The 21,261-nt window shown below is 35.2% G+C and overlaps 1 protein-coding gene and 1 long non-coding RNA gene across 2 annotated transcripts in view; one reads left to right on the top strand and one right to left on the bottom strand.

The window, feature by feature from the left end:
* Positions 1 to 21,261, bottom strand: part of LOC147837154 (uncharacterized) — a 71,843-nt gene that overhangs the window by 9,911 nt on the left and 40,671 nt on the right. The gene's annotated exons all lie outside the window — the stretch shown is intronic.
* LOC147846421 (uncharacterized) lies at positions 1,361 to 3,646 on the top strand. The gene is made up of 3 exons (XM_087240189.1): positions 1,361 to 1,506; positions 1,671 to 2,091; positions 3,295 to 3,646. The coding sequence occupies exons 1-3, from the start codon at positions 1,464 to 1,466 to the stop codon at positions 3,551 to 3,553; spliced, it is 723 nt and encodes a 240-aa protein (XP_087096315.1). The 5' UTR covers positions 1,361 to 1,463; the 3' UTR covers positions 3,554 to 3,646.

The following is a 21,261-nucleotide window of genomic DNA, read 5'->3' as shown; positions in this document are numbered from 1 at the left end:
ACGTGTTTGTGACGTATGTAAATACTGTTTCCAGGTCCACTCATTTGAGTGGAGAAATCATTCGTTTATGATCACATTTTAAACCTATCACACATTAAAGTTCATTTTATATAGAATCATAGTGTGCACAACAATCTCTGGGCTTGCTGCATAACAAACACCAAAAATTTTACAATTTATAAAAAATAATCACTTTCTGGCCATTGGATATTAGGCATGGACATATATACTGCGATCGTGATTCAAATGCCTTAAATCGCTTTGTAAATGTTTATTATTACCATTTCATGAGTCTCCCTATTCAGTTGAATAAAGCGCTTGGACCCGGAAGCCGCTTTGCGTGACGTCACACTTAACAAGCGGATCAAGTAGCAAATCTCAGCAGCCCCGCCTCCGTTTTCAGATGTCTGCGTTTTCCCCCATCCACAATTAGACAGAGCAGCAGCATTACAGGATGAAAACGGGCTCTCAAGCATTTCCAAAACGCTCTGTTTTTGGCACTCGAAAACTCCGGCGTAGTCTGGATGGCGTAACCGTAGTAAAACTTTTTTCAAACTAAAACGCATTAGTGTAAACGGGGCCTAAGTTAGACCAGTTTTAGACTAAAGGAGACTCTTGTCAGCTCCGGTAAACTTGTGAACTTCTTATGTTGTTTGACTGCAGAACAACAAACACGTCTCAAAAAAACCTTGCTTGTAACGAGTCTTCTGGTTTAGGTTCTCATATTTCTAACACCTTAACCTACTGACCTTTTTCTTCATGTACAAGCAAATCACAGCCATTGGAATCTTTTTGGCTCTTCCAATATCATTTACATCCACTGATTTTTTTTTGACATTAATAACAGCTTGCTTGATGCTGTAAACTGATATTTTCTTATATTATTCTACTTTTTATTTATAGTCATGAACACACTTGTCTGAAGAGCAAATAGTTTGAATGTTTTCTGACGTTTATTATTTCTAGTCATTTCTTCCATAGGCAACTGAATCAGAAGTTCTAAAACAAATTGCAAAAATGAGTGCACTTTCGCACGGCAGAATAGGCTCAATATAGAATGTAAACTGGAAGCACACAGTAAAATGAAGTAAATGTAACAAAGTAAAATGTAGATTTACATAGCAAATTTTTTGTGTAATTCCCATACACCCAAAGCTATTTACAATCGTATGGGTGGGCTCTTTCCACACGACCACCAGAGTGCAGCATACACTTGGATGATACGCTGACAAGTGTCATGGGATTTTTAAATGACCACAAAGAGTCTTGAACTTGGTTTAATGTTTCATTTGAAAGACAGCACTCACTGACAGTGTATAGCATCCCCTTTACTATTCTGGGGCATTAGGACTTACACAGACCCCAGGATGTGTGTGTTGATTGGGAGTTTTGGGTGGAGCTTTGCAGGATTTGACAGAAATGCTCATCTGTCTGCAGTTTCATTTGCTGTCTGTTGAGCAAAGATGATGCTTCACTGCTGTCTGCTGGTGTTGTCAGTAACACAATGTAAGTCATATACTTTACTAAACAGATGTGTTTAAAGTTAAAATGCTTAATATATTTATAATTCAAGTTAAAATTAACAATTATTTTTTATTGTTTTTTTATTGTACATTTTCTGAACGTCTTGATCTGTTCATTTGTCCTAAAAAGTTTTCTATTTTCTGCAGATACACTGGCACAGTCAATAAGACCACTGCAAGGCGATGTTCATATCACGGAGAGGACTCCAGTCAGGCTCTCATGCAAATATGATGGCAGTGCATACAGTCTGCATTGGTATCGACAGTATCCAGGAGCAAAACCTGAATTTCTGCTTCTTGTAAGGGAATCAGCTAAAAAATCTGTAACATATGCAGATCCTAAAATCCCCGGAATGGATGGAGAAATGAGCATGAGTGAAAAACAAGTGGATCTGGAGATCTTCTCTGCCGCAGTATCAGACTCTGCTGTGTATTATTGTGCCCTGGAGCCCACAGTGACAGGAAACACACAAACACTGTACAAAAACCTCTATCAAGAGAAAAAAAACACCCTGTCTGTTCATTACTTCCGCATGTTTTCTGATTGCAGATTTAATGATATGAAAATGTGAGTTAATGTGAAATAATGCACAAGTAAAGATGTCAACAAAACAAGCAAATCAAACTTACAAATGAATCTGAATGAATTGTTACCTAAAATCTTGCCCCGCAAACTCATAAGACAAATGTTACTGTATTTACCTTCTTAATCTTACATTTATTTAAATAGCCCTATGGTGTAGCAATTTACTTTTAAACATACAAATACCGGCTTAACATAATGATTTTATAAACGCTGCACATACCATTTTAATATACCACTTTATAAATAGAGTACATCCTAATTATTATACATTTATTTATGATATTTTAAATTATAAACTGAAATGTGACCTGTGGTGGGACCTGCCTGCTCTAGTATTTTATGATGATTACCCATTAAAAATTCCATTATGAAAATGTGATTTTTATTGCTAAAGATTCAGTTGAAATAAAGTTAAACAAAACAGTAGATTTTGTGCTCAAGATTTTTTTGTGCAAACCGTTTGCCTACAAACCAAAACATCCTAATGACAAAACCATTAATATAATCAAGAAAGCTAATAAAAAATTGTGTAATAAGTGACTGCTGTAAATTCATCATTACAGCCACATGGTGGCATTATGTACAGTCTTACACCTACAACATATTGTAGTATTTTCAGGTTAAGTTTATTAGGTTTCATGAACAGTACTTCTATAAAGTCAACTGACTAACAACCAACAGCATCTTACATTAAATACATAGCGATATACTATAGATTTAGCAACAGTCAAAATACCACTAATAAAATTAGTAATGCATGAAATAAGTATATTAAAAGTAATAACAAAATATGTACAGTAGAGGGCAGTGTTCTTTCACAGCTTATAGAAGATATGAATTGGTTCATTACTTCAAAAAAACAAAACATGTAAACAGTGTACAGAATCTGACAGTTACACAGTTTGTGCCGCTTGTGATGATCTATGATGTTTCTCTTTGGTCTCTGGTTCATTCTTTATTTTTCAGGAAAGATGTTTGATTGTTTATAGAAGAGATACTAAAAAAAGATTAATAATTTGATGTATTAAACACAAATATTCTGTCTGTCTCAGATGATACTAGTGGAGAAGGAATAGCTCATCACTCTTCATCTGAATTTTTCATCAATGGTCACTCCACAACTTTGTCCAGCAATTACAATGGCTCTTACAGCAGTGACTCTCTCTTGTGGTATTGACAATACAGCAGCTCCAAACCACAGTTTCTGTATTTGGTTAGTGAAGCAAAGCTTGAACAACCAGCTGATCCTCCAATTCCTGGACTACCTGCTAAATTAAATGAGGAGAATAACCTTGTGTATCTGGAGATCTCCTCTGCTGCACTATCGGACTCTGCTGTGTATTACTGCGCTCTGAAGCCCACAGTGACTGGAAACACACAAACACTGAACAATAATGACAGCTGGAGTCGTTGTTTATTAAACTCTATGGTCAGGAAGAATTAAAGCATTTGAGTGTAAAAAAATAATTTACAAAGCAAATAGTGGTACATAAATATAGATGAAGTTATTTTGAAAAACTGGATGTTTAAAAACATACTTTAGTACCAAAACTCTAAGTAAAGTTCTTAGTAAACCATATCAAAACATGTATTACTAATTTTGTCAGTGCATGTTGCCATTATGCTGCATTTAAACCTTTCTTACTCTTCTCTACATTTCAGAGTTGGTCCTAGAGTATAAATAAAAAGTAGCTAAAATATATTCATCAGGCTCTAGGTCTGCTCGATTATGGGCAAAATCATAATCATGATTATTTTGGTTATAATTGTAATCATGATTATTCAAAACTATTATCAGTTGAAAACAAAATTATTCGCCCTTCTGTGATTTTATTTTTATATATAAATATTTCCCAAATTATTTTTACCAGAGGAATTTTTTTTACAGTATTTCCTATATTTTTTCTCCTGGAGAAAGGCTTATTTGTTTAATTTCGGCTAGAATAAAAATCAGGTTTAAATATTTTTAAACCTATTTAATAGCTCAATATTATTAGCCTCCTTAAGCAATGTATATTTTTGATTGTCAGCAAAAGAAACCATTATATAATGACTTGCCTATTTACCTAATTAAGCTTTTGAATGTCACTTTAAGCTGAATACTAGTATCTTGAAAAATATCTAGTAAAATACTATGTGCCGTCATCATAGCAAAGATAAAAGAAATCAGTTTTTAGAAATAATTTATTAAATCTGTTATATTTAAACTGCTTTAAGCATCTTCAATTTAAGAAAAAAAAAAACATTAGCTATAAAAGTCCTTCAGTCAAGAGCAGTGAGGGATTTTCTCCTTTTGTTGTTTTGATTAATAAAAAAAAACAGGCGGCAGCAGGAATATTGCGCACTGTTACTTTAAGAATAGTGTGGCTCTGATATGTTTCTTTTTCACGTGTCTTTTGATTCTCAACTTGTTTGTTCATTACACAAATGAAGGTTATGGAACAATAATTATTATGATGGTTTATCTCGATTAATGGTTTTTCATAATCGTTAAGAGCCAAAATCGAAATCGAAACTGGATTTTCGATTAATTGCACAGCCCTACTTTCTCATATAACAACCCTGGCATCAGTGAGCAACCTGTCTTGGGCTGCAGGGTGATGTATGTTTCATGAATTCATCATCATAAGATATGTGGGAGGAGTTTCAGGATGTTGTGTTGCCATTCATCTACCATTTGATTTCAGTTTGCTCCTCAGAAATGCAAAAATGAGTTCTCTTGTTTGCCTACTTGTGCTATTAGCATTAATGGGTGAGTGTTTTTAATTGTTTCATTTCATCATTTCATTGAGGTATTAAAAAAAAATTCTACATTGCTCTTTTAATGCAACTACACATTTAAAATGCAATAATTAAGAACAACGTGCTTTCCTTGTTATATTCTGAAGACTGTTTCATGCTGTATTTGCAGATCAATCATTTGGTCAGTCAATAACAGCACTGCAGAGCACAAAACAGGCTGCTGAGAGCGAAACGGTCAGTCTGTCCTGCAAATATGATACTCAAGCAAACAATTTACACTGGTATCGACAATATCCAGGATCTACACCAGAATATCTGCTGCTTGTTTATGAATCAAACACCGTGTTTCATGCTGAACCTCCTTTCCCAAGACTGAACGCAAGTGTGAATAAAGTGGAGAAGCAGGTGAATCTGACCATCTCTTTTGCTGCAGTCACAGATTCAGCTGTTTATTACTGTGCTCTGCAGCCCACAGTGACAGAAAGAGCAGCTACACTGTACTAAAACCTCATGGAGAAGATCAGAGAGTGAAAGAAAGATTCAGTGACTCTGAATGTGTTGATGAGAGTTTTGGGTGGAGCTCTGCAAGATCTGACAGAAATGCTCATCTGTCTGCAGTTTCATTTGCTGTTTGTTGTGCAAAGATGATGCTTCACTGCTGTCTGCTGGTGTTGTCTGTAACACAATGCAAGTCATATACTGTAATACACTCATTTGTTTAAAGCTGAAATGCTTTAGGTTACCTGTATTTATATTCATTCAAGTTTGTAATTAATTGCAATCTTGTATTGGTTGCTTTGATGTACATTTTCTGAACATCTTCATCCTCCTAAAAAAGCTTTCATTTTCTGCAGATACACTGGCACAGTCAATAAGACCACTGCAGAGCGATGTTCATATCACTGAGAAGACTCCAGTCAGGCTCTCATGCAAATATGATGGCAATGCAAACAGTCTGCATTGGTATAGACAGCACCTCGGATCAAAACCTGAATTTCTGCTTCTGGTAATGGAGTCAGTCATCAGACATGTGACCTATGCAGATCCTAAAATCCCCGGAATGGATGGAGAAATGAGCATGAGTGAAAAACAAGTGGATCTGGAGATCTCCTCTGCCGCAGTATCAGACTCTGCTGTGTATTATTGTGCCCTGGAGCCCACAGTGACAGGAAACACACAAACACTGTACAAAAACCTCTATCAAGAGAAAGAGCACAATGTCGCTGTTTTACATATTTTCAACAGAAATGTGATCTGTGGTGGTGATCTGCTACTGCTGTTAGCTGCTTATAAACATTTCATATCCATTGCCCATTTGAATTTCCATTATGAAAAGTTTTTTTTTTATTATTATTATTATTATTATTATTGCTTAAGCTTCAGTTGAAATAAAGAAAGACAAAACTGCAGATTTTGTGGTCCTGATTTTATTTTACAAACAGATTTCCTACAGTATACAACAAACACCCCTTATACCAAAGACATTAAGATAATCAAGAAGGCCAACAAAATATGCTGTAAACTACAGACCTGCACTCCCGCAGGAGTACTGTTGTACCCAATGCAGTGAGTGTGGCTCCATTTAGAAATAAGGATAACTTGTTCAATCTTAGGACATTGCTGTAAGCAAAAAAGGTTAATGTACTTTCTGAAGCAGTATTAGGCCGAATGCTTTTCTCGTTGACCACTTTAAAAATCAATGTTTATTATTATTTGTTTCATTGCAAATTTATTAGCCTATTTCTAACTGTTCTGACTGTATTTCTATTAGAGGTGTTAACAGCAATGCTAAGGAACAATAGATTCACTTAATAACAAGAACATCTTAACTTTTTCTTTATTAACTTTGGTATTCTGACTGTACTAAAAATGTGATGACAGAGTAAACAACTAAAATTAAATAAATACCTCCTATATAGACTAGACAGAAAAAAACTATTCTCTTTAGTGCAGCCATATTAACTAAGTAAACTAAAATTAAATAAATAACTGCAATGTAGACTAGTGAAAGATCTTCTTCAATCGATCTCTCTCTCTCTCTCCCGCTCCCTCTATGCCTGTCATTTTTGTAGGTCTGCATTCACAACAGCTTATGCCTGTCATTTCTGTAAGTCCGCCTTCATGACAGCTGATTGGTCAGGAGACCGATCTATCATCATTTGGCCACGTAGCGCGGGAATATAAAAGGCATGTCAGGAAGAGCGGGAGAGAGAGCGCTTTTTCCTTTGATCTCGTTTTTCGTGTATTTTTCTGACATGATTATGATTTTTGTTGTTTTTGCTTAACTTTCCTTTGGGCAAAATTATTTTGCATTACTTTTGCCCACTTTAAGAAGTTTTGTGAGGTTTGTACATTTTTATTTTAATTGATTTGCATGTTATTTTTTGGCTCCGCTCCTACCCAACAATATTAAACTGCATCTCCTCAAGTTCATTCTTTTCTCAGTGTAAGGTGGATAGGGAAAATGTCATACGATTTCTATTTTGCAAACACGTAGTAAATGTATTGTTAAAGACATCAGGTAAGAGGTGAAGGTCATCTTTATTTTATTCAGTATAGAGAAGAATGAGGTGCACGGCGCTGAAGACCTTTTTTTTCTTTTCATCAGTTTTAGCGAGGTAAGAGGAGTTATTCATGAGTTAGAATTGTTTTGTTATATTTCTTTCTTTTGTTTGGCTTCACTATTGTCCCCTTGCTCGAGTTTAACAAATTTTTGTTTGAATTTGCTACTTTATTATATTATTTTTATTAGTGTAAACATTTATCTTTTTTGTATATATTTGGGCATTATTCTGGTTTCACTTTTGTACATTAAATCACTTTTGTAAGCAGTTTTGTTGCTTATAAGTAAGTTTCGTGAAACAGTTAAGATAGATAGGCATGCGCTTTGTCTACTACACGAATTCCATTCCTGTACTCCACTGGAAAACCAAAATGATTTTCTTTAGAATATAATATTTAAAACGAAAACCATCATTACTAAAACAATTTAATCAAATGTGATAACAAAGATGTTTAAATTGGTTCAATTAATTAGAGACAAATGACGTCAACCTCAACAATGGGCAGCAGGGGCCGTGAGAGTACCGTGGTACGTCACGAGAGTTTCGCGATACGTATCGTGATTGGTGTATCGCGATATTTCGGTTCGGTTTTAATATAGTTACACCCCTAATTTCCATTTTCTGAAAATCTCCTCGATCGTGTCTTTGTTCATCATTCTATTTAATTAAACTAAAAACTAAACTTATGCATTTTGCATTTCTTTTTTTTTTTATTTATATAAAAAAATATAAGAGTAGCTGGAAGAAACAGTAAAAAATGACTTATACAGTATGTTTACTTGCTGGCTTTTCCAGCTGAGAGTGGGGAAAAACATATAATATAATTATTGGAGCAGGACATAATCTAGCAGAAGAGAAACTGAAAAGACCATGCTGCACAGTCTCTACTGTAAATTCATCATTACAGCCACATGGTGGCATTTTTTTTTTTAAACAGTTTTACACCTGATAACACCTTAACACATTTTTGGTCTCGTCAGATTAGCAGTGCTTCTAGATTTCATTAACAGTACTTCTATAAAGTCAACTGACTATCCAGCAGTGTCTGAAATTAAACTCATAACAATACACTGTAAATTCTGCACCAAGTCAAACTACTTGTCCTCAAAGAGCTAATAAAATTAGAATGAAATTACAAATCAAAGTAATATCAAAATCTGTACAGTAGATGGCAGTGTTCATTCACAGCTTACAGAAGATTTGAATTGGTTCATCACTTCAAAAGGACACATTTAAAAAGTGCAAAGAATCTGTCAGTTACAGTTTGTGCTGCTTGTGATGATCTATGATGTTTCTCTGTGGTGTCTGGTTCATTCTTTATTTTTCAGGTAAGATGTTTGATTTTTTACAGAAGAAGAGATACTGAAATTATTAATCATTTAATGGATAAACACAAATATTCTGTCGGTCTCAGATGATACTCATGGAGAAGGAATAGCTCCTCTCTCTTCATCTGAATTGGTCATCAATGGTCACTCCACAACTTTGTCCTGCAATTACAATGGCTCTTACAGCAGTGACTCTCTCATGTGGTATCGACAATACAGCAGCTCCAAACCACAGTTTCTGTATTTGGTTAGTGAAGCCAAGCTGATCCAACCAGCTGATCCTCCAATTTCTGGACTGTCTGCTAAATTAAATGAGGAGAATAACCGTGTGTATCTGGAGATCTCCTCTGCTGCACTATCGGACTCTGCTGTGTATTACTGCGCTCTGAAGCCCACAGTGACTGAAAACACACAAACACTGAACAAGAATGACAGCTGGAGTCTTTTCAGTCAGGAATGATGGAATAAAAAGAGCATGTTTTGCATTTTAGTACAGTACTCGAGTATAAAAAGAATAAAGCAAGAGGTTTATTGTTCATTCATATTATATAATTAGATAGCTTCTTCACCTTATGTAAAGATGACCACGTGTACACAAGCATCCTAACACTGCTCTTCTACATTAAATATTGTTGTGGTTTTTGATTATTTTCTTTATCGTATCGTAGATCGTTATATAGTATGTTACGCTGCTTTGGTACAATCTACATTGTAAAAAACTACAAATGAAACATTGTCAGTTCATCTTGCCATTTTAATGCATGAAAACTATTCTTTTTCCAGTAGGGCTGGGCGACATGGCAAAATGCAGTCTAGATAATTATTTTCCATAAAGAACAATAATGGCATATATTTCAATTTAAGTTGTTAATGCTTCCAGATTTAAAAAGAAGTACCCCAACAAAGACTGACGCCACAAAATTAAAAGGATCCATTAAATGGCATAACAGTTTTGGCTGAAAGATTTTTGGTTGCTGAAAATTCGGGACATCTCTAATATCAACACAATTTTAGATTCCCATTGCTGCACATTTCTTCTGTGTGATTTACCATTCGATCATTATAGAGTAAAAAGTCCAGAGCTTATTGTTGACAAATTATATCCCTATTTGATAAAACATCATTTATTAACCCAGCTCTATTTCAGAGGGAGTCCTTACAAATAAAACAAATATAGCAAAACAGTTTACCAGGCTTTACTTATATTTACTTTAGCCTCATACAACATACTACATATTTCTATGTCAATTGTTCAATCTCAGAAGAGAGCTGAAAAACTAAAATTACAGCAGGATTTATTAATATATAAATTATCAATGCTTTATGCACTAAACCTGTAAATCTTTTTTTTTGTAGTACTTAGTTTTTCTGTCCTATTTACAGTATTTTAGAACTGTACTAAACATAACACTGTTATTAGTAGGCGCTAACCGTAAACCTACCTTAACCCATACAGTTACCTTCTTAAGTATTAAGTGCTTTAGGCATGTACACTACAATACATAAGTGAAATGTACAGTAAAATAACATTTTCATGTATTCATAATCCTCCTAAGATATGTGGGAGGAGCTTCATGATGTTGTGCTACCATTGATCTACCATGTGATTTTAGTCTGTTCCTCAGAAATGTAAAAATGAGTTCTCTTGTTTGTCTACTTATACTGTTAGTCTTAATGTGTGAGTGCATTTTTCATTGTTTAATTTTATAATTTCAATAAATAATTCAATTAAGAACAATGTATTTTTGTTATTCTGAAGATGTTTTTCATGCTGTATTTGCAGATCAATCATTTGGTCAGTCAATAACAGCACTGCAGAGCACAAAACAGGCTGCTGAGAGCGAAACGGTCATCTGAGAAGATCAGAGAGTGAAAGAACGATTCATTGACTCTGAATGTGTTGATGAGAGTTTTGGGTGGAGCTCTGCAGGATCTGACAGAAATGCTCATCTGTCTGCAGTTTCATTTGCTGTTTGTTGTGCAAAGATGATGCTTCACTGCTGTCTGCTGGTGTTGTCAGTAACACAATGTAAGTCATATACTTTACTAAACTGTTAATATATTAAGCATTTCAGCTTTAAACGAATCAATTCAAGTTAGCATGTATTTACAATCTTTTATTGCGTTTTACATCTGTTCATTACTCCTAAAAAAAGTTTTCTGTTTTCTGCAGATACACTGGCACAGTCAATAAGACCACTGCAGAGCGATGTTTATATCACTGAGAAGACTCCAGTCAGGCTCTCATGCAAATATGATGGCAATGTATACAGTCTGCATTGGTATAGACAGTATCCAGGAGCAAAACCTGAATTTCTGCTTCTTGTATTGAAGTCAGCTACAAAATCTGTAACATATGCAGATCCTAAAATCCCCGGAATGGATGGAGAAATGAGCATGAGTGAACAACAAGTGGATCTGGAGATCTCCTCTGCTGCAGTATCAGACTCTGCTGTGTATTATTGTGCCCTGCAGCCCACAGTGACAGGAAACACACAAACACTGTACAAAAACTGTCTGTTCATTACTGTCTCATGCTTTCTTTTTGCAAACTCAACAAGAAACTGAAATTACCACAAACATAAATTTAAAAAAGAAAAAACATTAACAAAAAAACGTGAGCAAGGATTCCGGTTAAAATAATATCTTTCAGCACCCATTTTAATCACCCATTTTAAGTTTATTTTAAATGGCTCTGTTGTGTAACAAATTACATTAAATTTTATAGGGGTATAGGTAAAAAAAATATGATTGCATAAACACTGCATGTCCATAATGCATATCCATGCCTCACACAAGACGTGTCATTTTTTAATATTTCATTTAAACTAACCCTGTTTATTAAATAAAAAGTATTTTTAAATACTTTTAAAAACAGTATTTAAAAGTACTAAAGTATTAGTATTTAAAGTACTAGTATTTAAAGTACTAGTATTAAATAATTTGGATGCATTTTAAATTATGAAAAAAATAATTTTAGGTTTCAATTGCAATAAAAGACAAAACTGGATTAGGTGGTCAAGTGAAGAAACCAAAAAAACCACAAACCTTAGATAAATCACTTCAGATAATTCAAGGTGACAAACAAAACATGCCAATATGAATTATTAGTGTTCTTATGTAAATTCATTACTGCAGCAACATGGTGGCATTCTTTCCAGTTGAACTTGTTACACTTTACAACAAACAGTGTCAAATGAACAGTGCTGTTTAGCTTTCATCTATAAACTTAAATAAAAATTTAACAACAATATCTTGAATCAAATAGGTAGCAACAAATCTCCTGCAAAAGTCAAATTACATGTCATTCAATAGCTAATAATTTAGGAAACTATGAAAAATATAATCGGAATCAGTAGTGTGATAGCACAACTTGTCCAGCAGAAGGCAGTGCTCACTTAGACTACAGAATAGAAAAGTAAAGAAATCAGTTCTGAAATCGGTGATGTTTCAGTATCTGCTTTATCTGTGCTTTCTTTTCAAGAAAGATTTGTGATAATTATAGAAAAAAGTAAAGTACTTTGTAAATATTTCATTTATGGATAATTAAGCCTCACTCTAAATAAACGCCATTTCACACCAGATTACACTTTTCAGTTCCCTGTTTTTTGTTTTTTGTTTTTTTAAATCATGTACGCTTGGAATTCCAGGAAGATTGCTGCAACATAGTACAGTTTCTGATACGGTTTTCTAAAGCTGTGTCCTCGGTTAACATTCCATTACCAGGCACCATATAAAGTTATAAAGTATAATATGGTTATAATGCAGGTTGTGTGCATGTCCAGCACAGTGCTCAGGACTTACACATATCACAGTATTCTTACAGATTTGATCATAACCTCCAACATGTGGATTCTGAACATAACTTCAATTTCATAAGAATTAAAAACTGTTATGCATTTAAACAGATCATCATAATCATAGGGAAATGCACACATATAGCACCTTATTATCATGCTGAAATGTATGAATTCACAAAATAATAATAAAATATTTCCTGGAAGTAAAGAAAAGACAAGAACAGGGTAATTTCTGACAATGTTTCTAATAAAATATTACTATTTCTAAAAATCAACAGACTGCCATAATCTTTTGGGTGGAGCTTTGCCAGAGCAAGTAAAATAGAAAGCAGCACAGCAGTTCCCCAAATCTCTATTTGTACCTGATCTCATCAGTCATCATGGTCTTATTTTACATCTCCATTTTGACACTTCTTACAGGTATCTACATTTGATTTTATATTAGTTAATACATACCCCCCTAAGTGTATTAAATGAACATGAAAACACTTAAAATGTATAAATTATAATTTTCTGTTTTGTTTTCACAGAAGGCATTTTTGCAAATTCAGTAACTCCTTGGTCAACTAAACAGCAGGTTTTGGAAGGAGAAAATGTGACTCTTTCATGCAACTACAGTGGAAGTAATATTCAAAGTTTGCAGTGGTACAGAAAGTATCCAAGCAGCACAGCTCCTGAATATATCCTGCAAACCTTTGAAAGTGCGGAACCAGCGCAACAGGGCCGACATCTTGCTAAAGCACAAAAGAACAAAAAACAACTGGATCTGCTCATCTCCAAAGCTGAAATGACAGACTCTGCGATCTATTACTGTGCACTGGTGCCCACAGTGACAGGAAACACTCCTAATCTGTACAAAAACCTGACATTGGAGTCTCACATATGAATTTTTTTCTTTTGTTTTCACTTCTCTGAAAGACTAGCATCAGTGTTTAATTCCTATTAATAGTAATTAACACACATTCTGTAGCCCTATATGCATTTCTGGAGATCGCGAATTATGTAGCCAGAGCTATGTATGGCTGCATTTCATCTTTATAATAAACAATACGGGGTGGTATGACACTATTCCTTTTCTCGTTTACTAGCTGACCGCTTACCTTAATATGGATGTCTTTTCCACTGTTAACAGTTTGTCCGGTAGCTCGACATGTACGTCAGTGGACTTAAGTTGACCGTGACAACAGGGTTCGAGTTTGGTGAAGAAAGGTTACAGAAAGCAGGTAAGATGAAAACAAAAGCTATAAAATAAAAAAATAAAGAAGTAAATAACAGGGTTAGAATGTGGTAAAATCTGAAAACATGGTGTAAAAAAAAAAAAAAAAAAATCACGTTTTTTTTTTTACTTTTTCTGTATTGCTTTTAAAACACTGTAGTTGGGATTAGAGAAGGGGGTTGGTGTAGGGCTGGGCGTTTTTTTTTTTTTTTTTGATTAATTAGAATTTACCTTTTAACAACGATTTAATTTATATTAAATCGAGAAATCACTATAAAAAAATTTTGATACATTATAATGGCACCAATGTGCTTTGGTTCACTCTCTGTATGAAGCAGGTTGCACACCAGAAGCGCTGCTCTGCATTGCGCAGCAACATTAATTAATTCATTTTCTTGTCGGCTTAGTCCCTTAATTAATCCGGGGTCGCCACAGCGGACTGAACCGCCAACTTATCCAGCAAGTTTTTACGCAGCGGATGCCCTTCCAGCCGCAACCCATCTCTGGGAATCATCCACACACACACATTCACACACACTCATACACTACGGACAATTTAGCCTACCCAATTCACCTATACCGCATGTCTTTGGACTGTGGGGGAAACCGGAGCACCCAGAGGAAACCCACACGAAGGCAGGGAGAACATGCAAACTCCACACAGAAACGCCAACTGAGCCGAGGTTCGAACCAGCGACCTTCTTGCTGTGAGGCGACAGCACTACCTACTGCGTCACTGCCTCGCCCCCACGAAGCGCCATGGATTCTAGAATTCTAAACAGGTTTCGATACACACACCGGCACCGCCCAGCCACAATTCAGGACGCAGTTCATATTTCAGCCGCAACACAGAGTGCCATCTGATTAGTTTCATGTTAAATATCATGCAAATGTGCGCGTCTGGTGTGTGATCCTTTAAACTGTCATGTGTGCGCCGTGTCGCGCCGCTTCTGGTGTGCGACCTGCTTGATTGTCTGTTAAAGCGTGAAGTCATGTAGGATTTTACTTGTTGCATTAGTCTGAGTCACGTCTGTATTGTCAAGACATATTCCCTCATCAAGTCAATAAAGCAATAAGAATAAAAGAGTGGAGCAAAGTGCATCAAATGATCAATATATAAAAGGGGGGAAAATAAAAAGATTAAATATATTATTTTATATTAGACTAACATATATTTTATATTAGGTGCTTTTATTTGCTCCTACTATACGTCCACAACTTCACGAATTGGGTTAAATTAGGCTTTACAGTTTCCGTGTTCAGTCCTTTTCTTCCACTGTCTTTTTTTAAGAAAAAGGCAGCAGCATTACAACCTGTCATTCAATCAGAAGACAGAAGTCAAAGCCGACCTGACTGCCAATATTTCCTAGGCTCAGCAAAACTTGCAAAAAATACCTCTGTATTCCTGCAACTGCAATATTTATTTGAAAGGATAAGAGGTGGCTCTCTATAGAACAAACATTATTTATTTTCTTTTACATATTTTGCATTTATGAGAAAAATGCTTCTTTATGGATGGGGCTTTTCTCCATTATGGATGTAAAACTGCCACTTGGTGACTTTGGTAATTCAAATTAAACCATTTGAAAATGCTGAGAGATATTTAAGAATTTTTTCAGTAATGTAAAATACTTTCATGGCAAGATTGACATTTGCATTGAATTGCTCATCAGCAAAAGTATGTACTGTATTTAATTTCACCTAAATATTCCATGCAAACAATACAAATCTCAAATAGACACTTATAAATAAGTAGAGAAAATAAGTAGAGATGTAGGGTATGGACTTATAATATTTTGTATGAGGACTATATAAGTGGAGAAGACAAACACATACGAGATGGAGATTCTCCCTGTTGGATAAACTATTATGCTCGTCACTAATGTTAATTTAGCCCAAGACTACAGTTAATTCAAAGAAATTTTACCAAAATTATGGAAGAGGCAAGTTTATTTCTAATGAGCCTGGCAACTTGCATATATATTTTTTACTAGTGGCAATACCTTTATCATGTCAATACTATTAATTACAGAGAATTTCCGGTGGGCGGAGCTTTATAATGATGAAAACAACACTTCCACAGAATCTGCACTCAGCTCTTGCATTGCTCTAAACACATAAGATCTCTCTCAATCATGATGCTTATTTGTCTCGCAGTTCTGGCTGTACTTACAGGTATTACATTTTGTTATTTGAATTAATTTGTCATATTATTCATGATTTCATCCACAGCTATCAAATGTGCATTCATTTTTTGATTTTGTTTTTCAGAAAGCGTTTTTTCAAATGCAATAAGACCTCTCTCTGCTGAACAGCAGGTTTTAGAAGGAGGAAAGGTGATCCTTTCATGTGCCTACAATGGAAGTAATATAAGGAGTTTACAGTGGTACAAACAGCATCACAGCCCTGCTCCCGAATATCTCCTGCAAACTTTTGAAAATGCGGCACCAGAGCAGAAGGACCGTCTACTTGCTAAAGCACAAAAGGACAAAAAACAACTGGATCTGGAGATCTCCAAAGCTGAAATGTCAGACTCTGCTGTGTATTACTGTGCACTGGTGCCCACAGTGACAGGAAACACTTCGGCACTGTACAAAAACCTGACACTCAGTATTATGATCATTTGACAAACTAACGTTTATGAGCTACACTGCTCCTGCAACAATTGATGAGATTTAAGAATTACTGTACTGACTGGACGACTGTAGCTCATGCTGATAACCATCAGAGATGTCGGTAAGAGGAATGAAAAGTTATTTATTTAACGTTTATGAATAAAAAAATAAATAAATAGAAAAGATGTTTAAGGATGTTTGTTTTTTTACTATACAGCATTAAACAACATTTCATACAACATATAAATGGGCAGATTCTATTTCATGGTGACTAAGAATCTTTTTTCTCCCCCAAAATAGAAATTTAAAGGTTTTTCATTTTGAAATAGCAGCAAGCATCTTTTAAACAGAACAAAAAAATAAAAATAAACAAGTGTATATAACATGACTAACTGTACAAGAAATTATTATTGACTTTACAAAACTTTATTGACTGTTTTTACAATTTTTATTTATTTTTTTTTTTTTGGGGACATACAACAAACAAAAGTACAAACACAACATGAAATGCCTGACACAAAACCAAACTGCATACAGAAACATACACAAGGCGAAAGCCATAAACTAGGGATGTAACGGTATTGTAAATACCGTCATACCGCAATATTATTTTTTTTCGATATTACCGAAGTCGCATGACTCGGTAAAACTATAGGTCTTCTGAGAAAATTTGCTCAGGCGAATGAAGCGAACGGGAGGTAGCGAAAACTACAATCCCCATCATCCCTTGCGGTCTGTTGTCGCTACAGATCCAGTAATGCGGAAATGGAGTGTGCTGCTAGAAGCGGGGATCAAAAAGAGCTGTAAAACTCTAAGGCCCCTTTTACAAGAGTGCGTTTTAGTTTTAAAACGGCGTTGTAGAATGAAAACGATCCGCGTCCACACTCGCGTTTTACCCAGCGTTTCTGAACAGCTCTCCGTCCACACCAAAACGCTGAAAACGCACATCACGTGACCACAGACACTCTCGGGCAAGCGCTCCAGCATTTCTACCCAGATGAGAGCTCTGCTTGTCGGACTGCTCATCAAGCATCTCCCGCTGGATCTAATCTCACTATATTTGCTAAACGTGATATTTCATTCATGTTGTTGTCTTTATCTAACGACATAGGCTAATTCCCTGACTTTGGTCATTGGAATCTATTAAGTTACTTGTTCACGGGTAACATGTTTTGGTTAAGCGCAAAGATAAGTTAATGATTAATCCAGGTACATTGACCTTTATTTCCTACAATGTATAAACTTATTGTATGTTATACTTTTTATAATTGTCGATTATTAAAACTGATATTCAGCAGAAGAGAGGGTGTGTTTCGTATTTTCACTGAAATTGAAAGGAGGTAGTTGTTATCGGCTCCGTTTTGTTATAAATATTCACACAGTGAAGATGACGCTCATATATGCAGCACGGCGCCTCAACATTTCTGCTGTCTGTTAAGTTTTCTAATATTAAAAAGGAAATATGCAGTTCCTTAAATCATGTTTACATTTTATTGTTGAGAAAGTGAAACAACGTAGCCAAGGTGATGTGAATGAAGTTATAAAGTACACTGTTCCCTTTGAAGATTTACGCGTGTCCTCGGTATGTTTTCCATATCAAACTGAGAAGGGGGAGACTGCAGCCTTGATCAACCTTGCGAAGTCTTAACTTACAAGAAGAGGATGCGAGACTGAACTGTGTGTGGGCTACTTAATATTGAGGAAAAGCCCCAATCAGATAGGCGAACGTTTGCAGCCCCGCCTCCGTTTTCAGATGTCTCCGTCTTTCCCCATCCACACTGAGACGGAGCAGCAGCGTTTCAGAATGAAAACGGCCTCTCCAGCGTTTTCGAAACGCTCCGTTTTCGGCACTCGAGAAATAAGTCATATAAGTCATATCTCTCTTGTCCCAGAAACCTCAGTACCAAATGAGAGGTTTTTTTTTTCTGTTGCAGGGGACATTGTAAATGCCCAGAGATACCAGCTTTTACCAGATTATATTTATATGATAATTTTCCTTTAAACCCATCTCTATCTAAGTGAGTGAGTGATTAAATGTTGAATGTGATGAGTTTTCAACAATACTAAATTAAAAACTTAAATTTTTTTTACATGGTTTAATATTTTTTTGTTATTAAAATTGAAGTTCCTGTTTCAAAGCTTACAGATAGATGGCTAATTTGTATGTCATTGACACTTTTGGCACTTTTTTGGAGTATTTTCATAAGTTTTGTTTTTTCCTGTAAATGATTCAATAAATACCGTACCGTGACATTGATACCGAGGTATTACCGTACCGTGAAATTCTGATACCGTTACATCCCTACCATAAACTATTGACCATTGAGATGGTGGGACCAGTAAAAAGCTTGATGAAAACAGAATACACATGAATGATCATCCATGAGGACATTGTCATTCCGAGTCTCAAATTGTCACATACAGAAAGGTTTATATTGTCTAAATATCGTGATCAAGTGCGAATACATGTATCAGTTGTGTAGTGGCTAAGACATGCTTAATAGTGCAGGGGAATAGTCTGTTATTGACTTGGAATGGTACATGTTTGATCCACAAACAAAAATCATCACAGTACTTTATGATGATTTGAGAATTCCCCTTCCACCCCCCAAAAAAAAAATGCACTGCAAAAATAAGAAAATTAAACATTTACAGGCTCAGCGTCATATTATAATTTGTATAACTATTTGAAAATAAAGATTTGTTTGCTTATTCGCTTGGAATAAACTATATACTTTCCAGATTTGCGAGCCCACTGTGTAATAAAGCTGAAAAAACAGCCATTCAAGTTTACTCCACAGGAAGGCGCTCTTGTGAGACAAGATGCTGCTTTCCTAGTACTAAACATTTATTCCAGCCCTTAAACTTTTCTTCTTATATTAACATAAGTTAGAAGATAACTATTTAAGATGAGTTTAATTCATATTGTAAAATTCATATTGTTTAATTCATATTGTAAAACTGTAAAATCATTGATTGAAGTTATAACATTCCAATATACAAAACAAAACAAGTCCACTGTTGCTCTTTCCCGCCACAGGATGGAGCTCTGCAGTGTGTTGTTAAATGTGACTGACTCCAGCATTTGTTTCACATTTCAAGAACTCATTCTGCTCAACAATGACCATGTTTACTGCAGTCTTGATAATATTTTCACTTCTTAAGGGTAAGTAGTGCTTTAATGCTCCCTATTGCCCTTCAAACATCAGCAGACTGAATATTACAGTATAATTTATTGCAAAGCATTTTAATTCAGGTTGTTAAACAATATGCTTTCAATTGAGATTTGACTTGCGCTACAAACAGACTTTTTTCTTCTTTCACAGAGATTGCTGATGCATATACAATAGAATCTCTCTCAGCTGAAAAGCATGTTTCAGTTGGAGGAAATGCTGTGATTTCTTGTAAATACAGTGGTCTTGGGCCAAGCTTCCAGTGGTATCGCCAATATCCAGGATCTAGACCAGAGTACCTTATTTTTAATACAGAGACTGGTGCTGGATCTGAACCCGCTTTACGTCTTACATCGATGGCCAAAAAAGCACTCACACAAGTGGATCTGGAGATCTCCTCTACTGAAGTGAAAGACTCTGCTATGTATTACTGTGCCCTGCAGCCCACAATGACTGAAAATACACCTGCTCCTTACAAAAACCGTGCTCCACTTCTCATGGGAAGTTCTCAAATTTTAGTTTTGAAGTGCACCTTCTTTCATTTTAAATTGTTGCTGCATAATAATTTTTTTCTCCATTTTCAAAGTGTAAGCATAGGATTTTGACATCTATATACTATCAAAATGTGTACCTGTTTTACCATCCTTCGTCCCTTATGTCCAGGGCTAGACGGAATCTGTGGACGTTTTTTGCTATTTCTGCAGAGAATTTTTGGTAAAAATCTGCGGATTTCTGCTTAATTATTTTGGGAGTATCCAGCGGAGTATCATAACTAAACCCTTAAAATATGAAATAAAAAGTAATAAATTACTAAATAAAAACTGAATAAATTCAGATTTACACATTTACTCAAGTAAATAAACAGAATTATTGATGTGCTAAAAATCTGCAGAAATCTGCACGCACAGATTCCGTGTGGGCCTACTTATATCCAAAACAAACTCTGCATTATAAGAAAATCCAAAGCCGCCCCATTTATAATTATGATTAGAGCAAAGCATTTTTATTTTTATTTGTACCTTTGTTTAGTGGTATTAATCATGGTTGTGCTTTATTATATTTCAGTGCTTCCCACATAGACTTTACTTGGGTGTACCACCCAGGTATATTAATGGCCACCCAAGTATATTTAGTGACACGTTTTTATATTTACTAGCATCATCATCCTTTTACACTTTTTTTTTGTATCCACCCAATATAAACAAACATCCGCGAGCGATTAAGTTGTGGAAAATCTTCTCTCGTTTACCCGTTTCACGCCGCTCGTTTTGTGTGTGCGAGAACTGTCAACACTCACATGCTCTGCAGACCCAGAGACCTGCACCTTTTTGCATCCGGCCGGAGTTTCTAAATCTACTAAAATGTCCGGGATTTGGTTTTGCTTTTATTTATAGTGTTTTTATTTATTTTTTCTGTCATTTATTTCTCATTTGCTGTACATTTTGTTTATTTGATTATGTCAATATATTACATATTTTATACATCTAAAATGTTTTGCCAATACTGTACAAAATTTCATACCAATAAAGCAAGCTGAACTTGAATGAGAGCTAGAGAGAAGCAGATTTACCTGTTAGTGGGTGCACATGGCTCCTGAGTAGCATAAAAGAGAAATAGTAGATTGTTCATTCATTCATTCATTCATTCATTCATTCATTCATTCATTTATTTATTTATTTATTTATTTATTTATTTATTTATTTATTTATTTATT

Source organism: Danio rerio, chromosome 2 (assembly GCF_052040795.2).
Source record: "Danio rerio strain M-AB ecotype USA chromosome 2, GRCz13ab, whole genome shotgun sequence".
NCBI lineage: Eukaryota > Metazoa > Chordata > Actinopteri > Cypriniformes > Danionidae > Danio > Danio rerio.
Note: the sequence above shows the minus strand (reverse complement) of the source record. Positions and strands in the feature narration are given on the sequence as shown.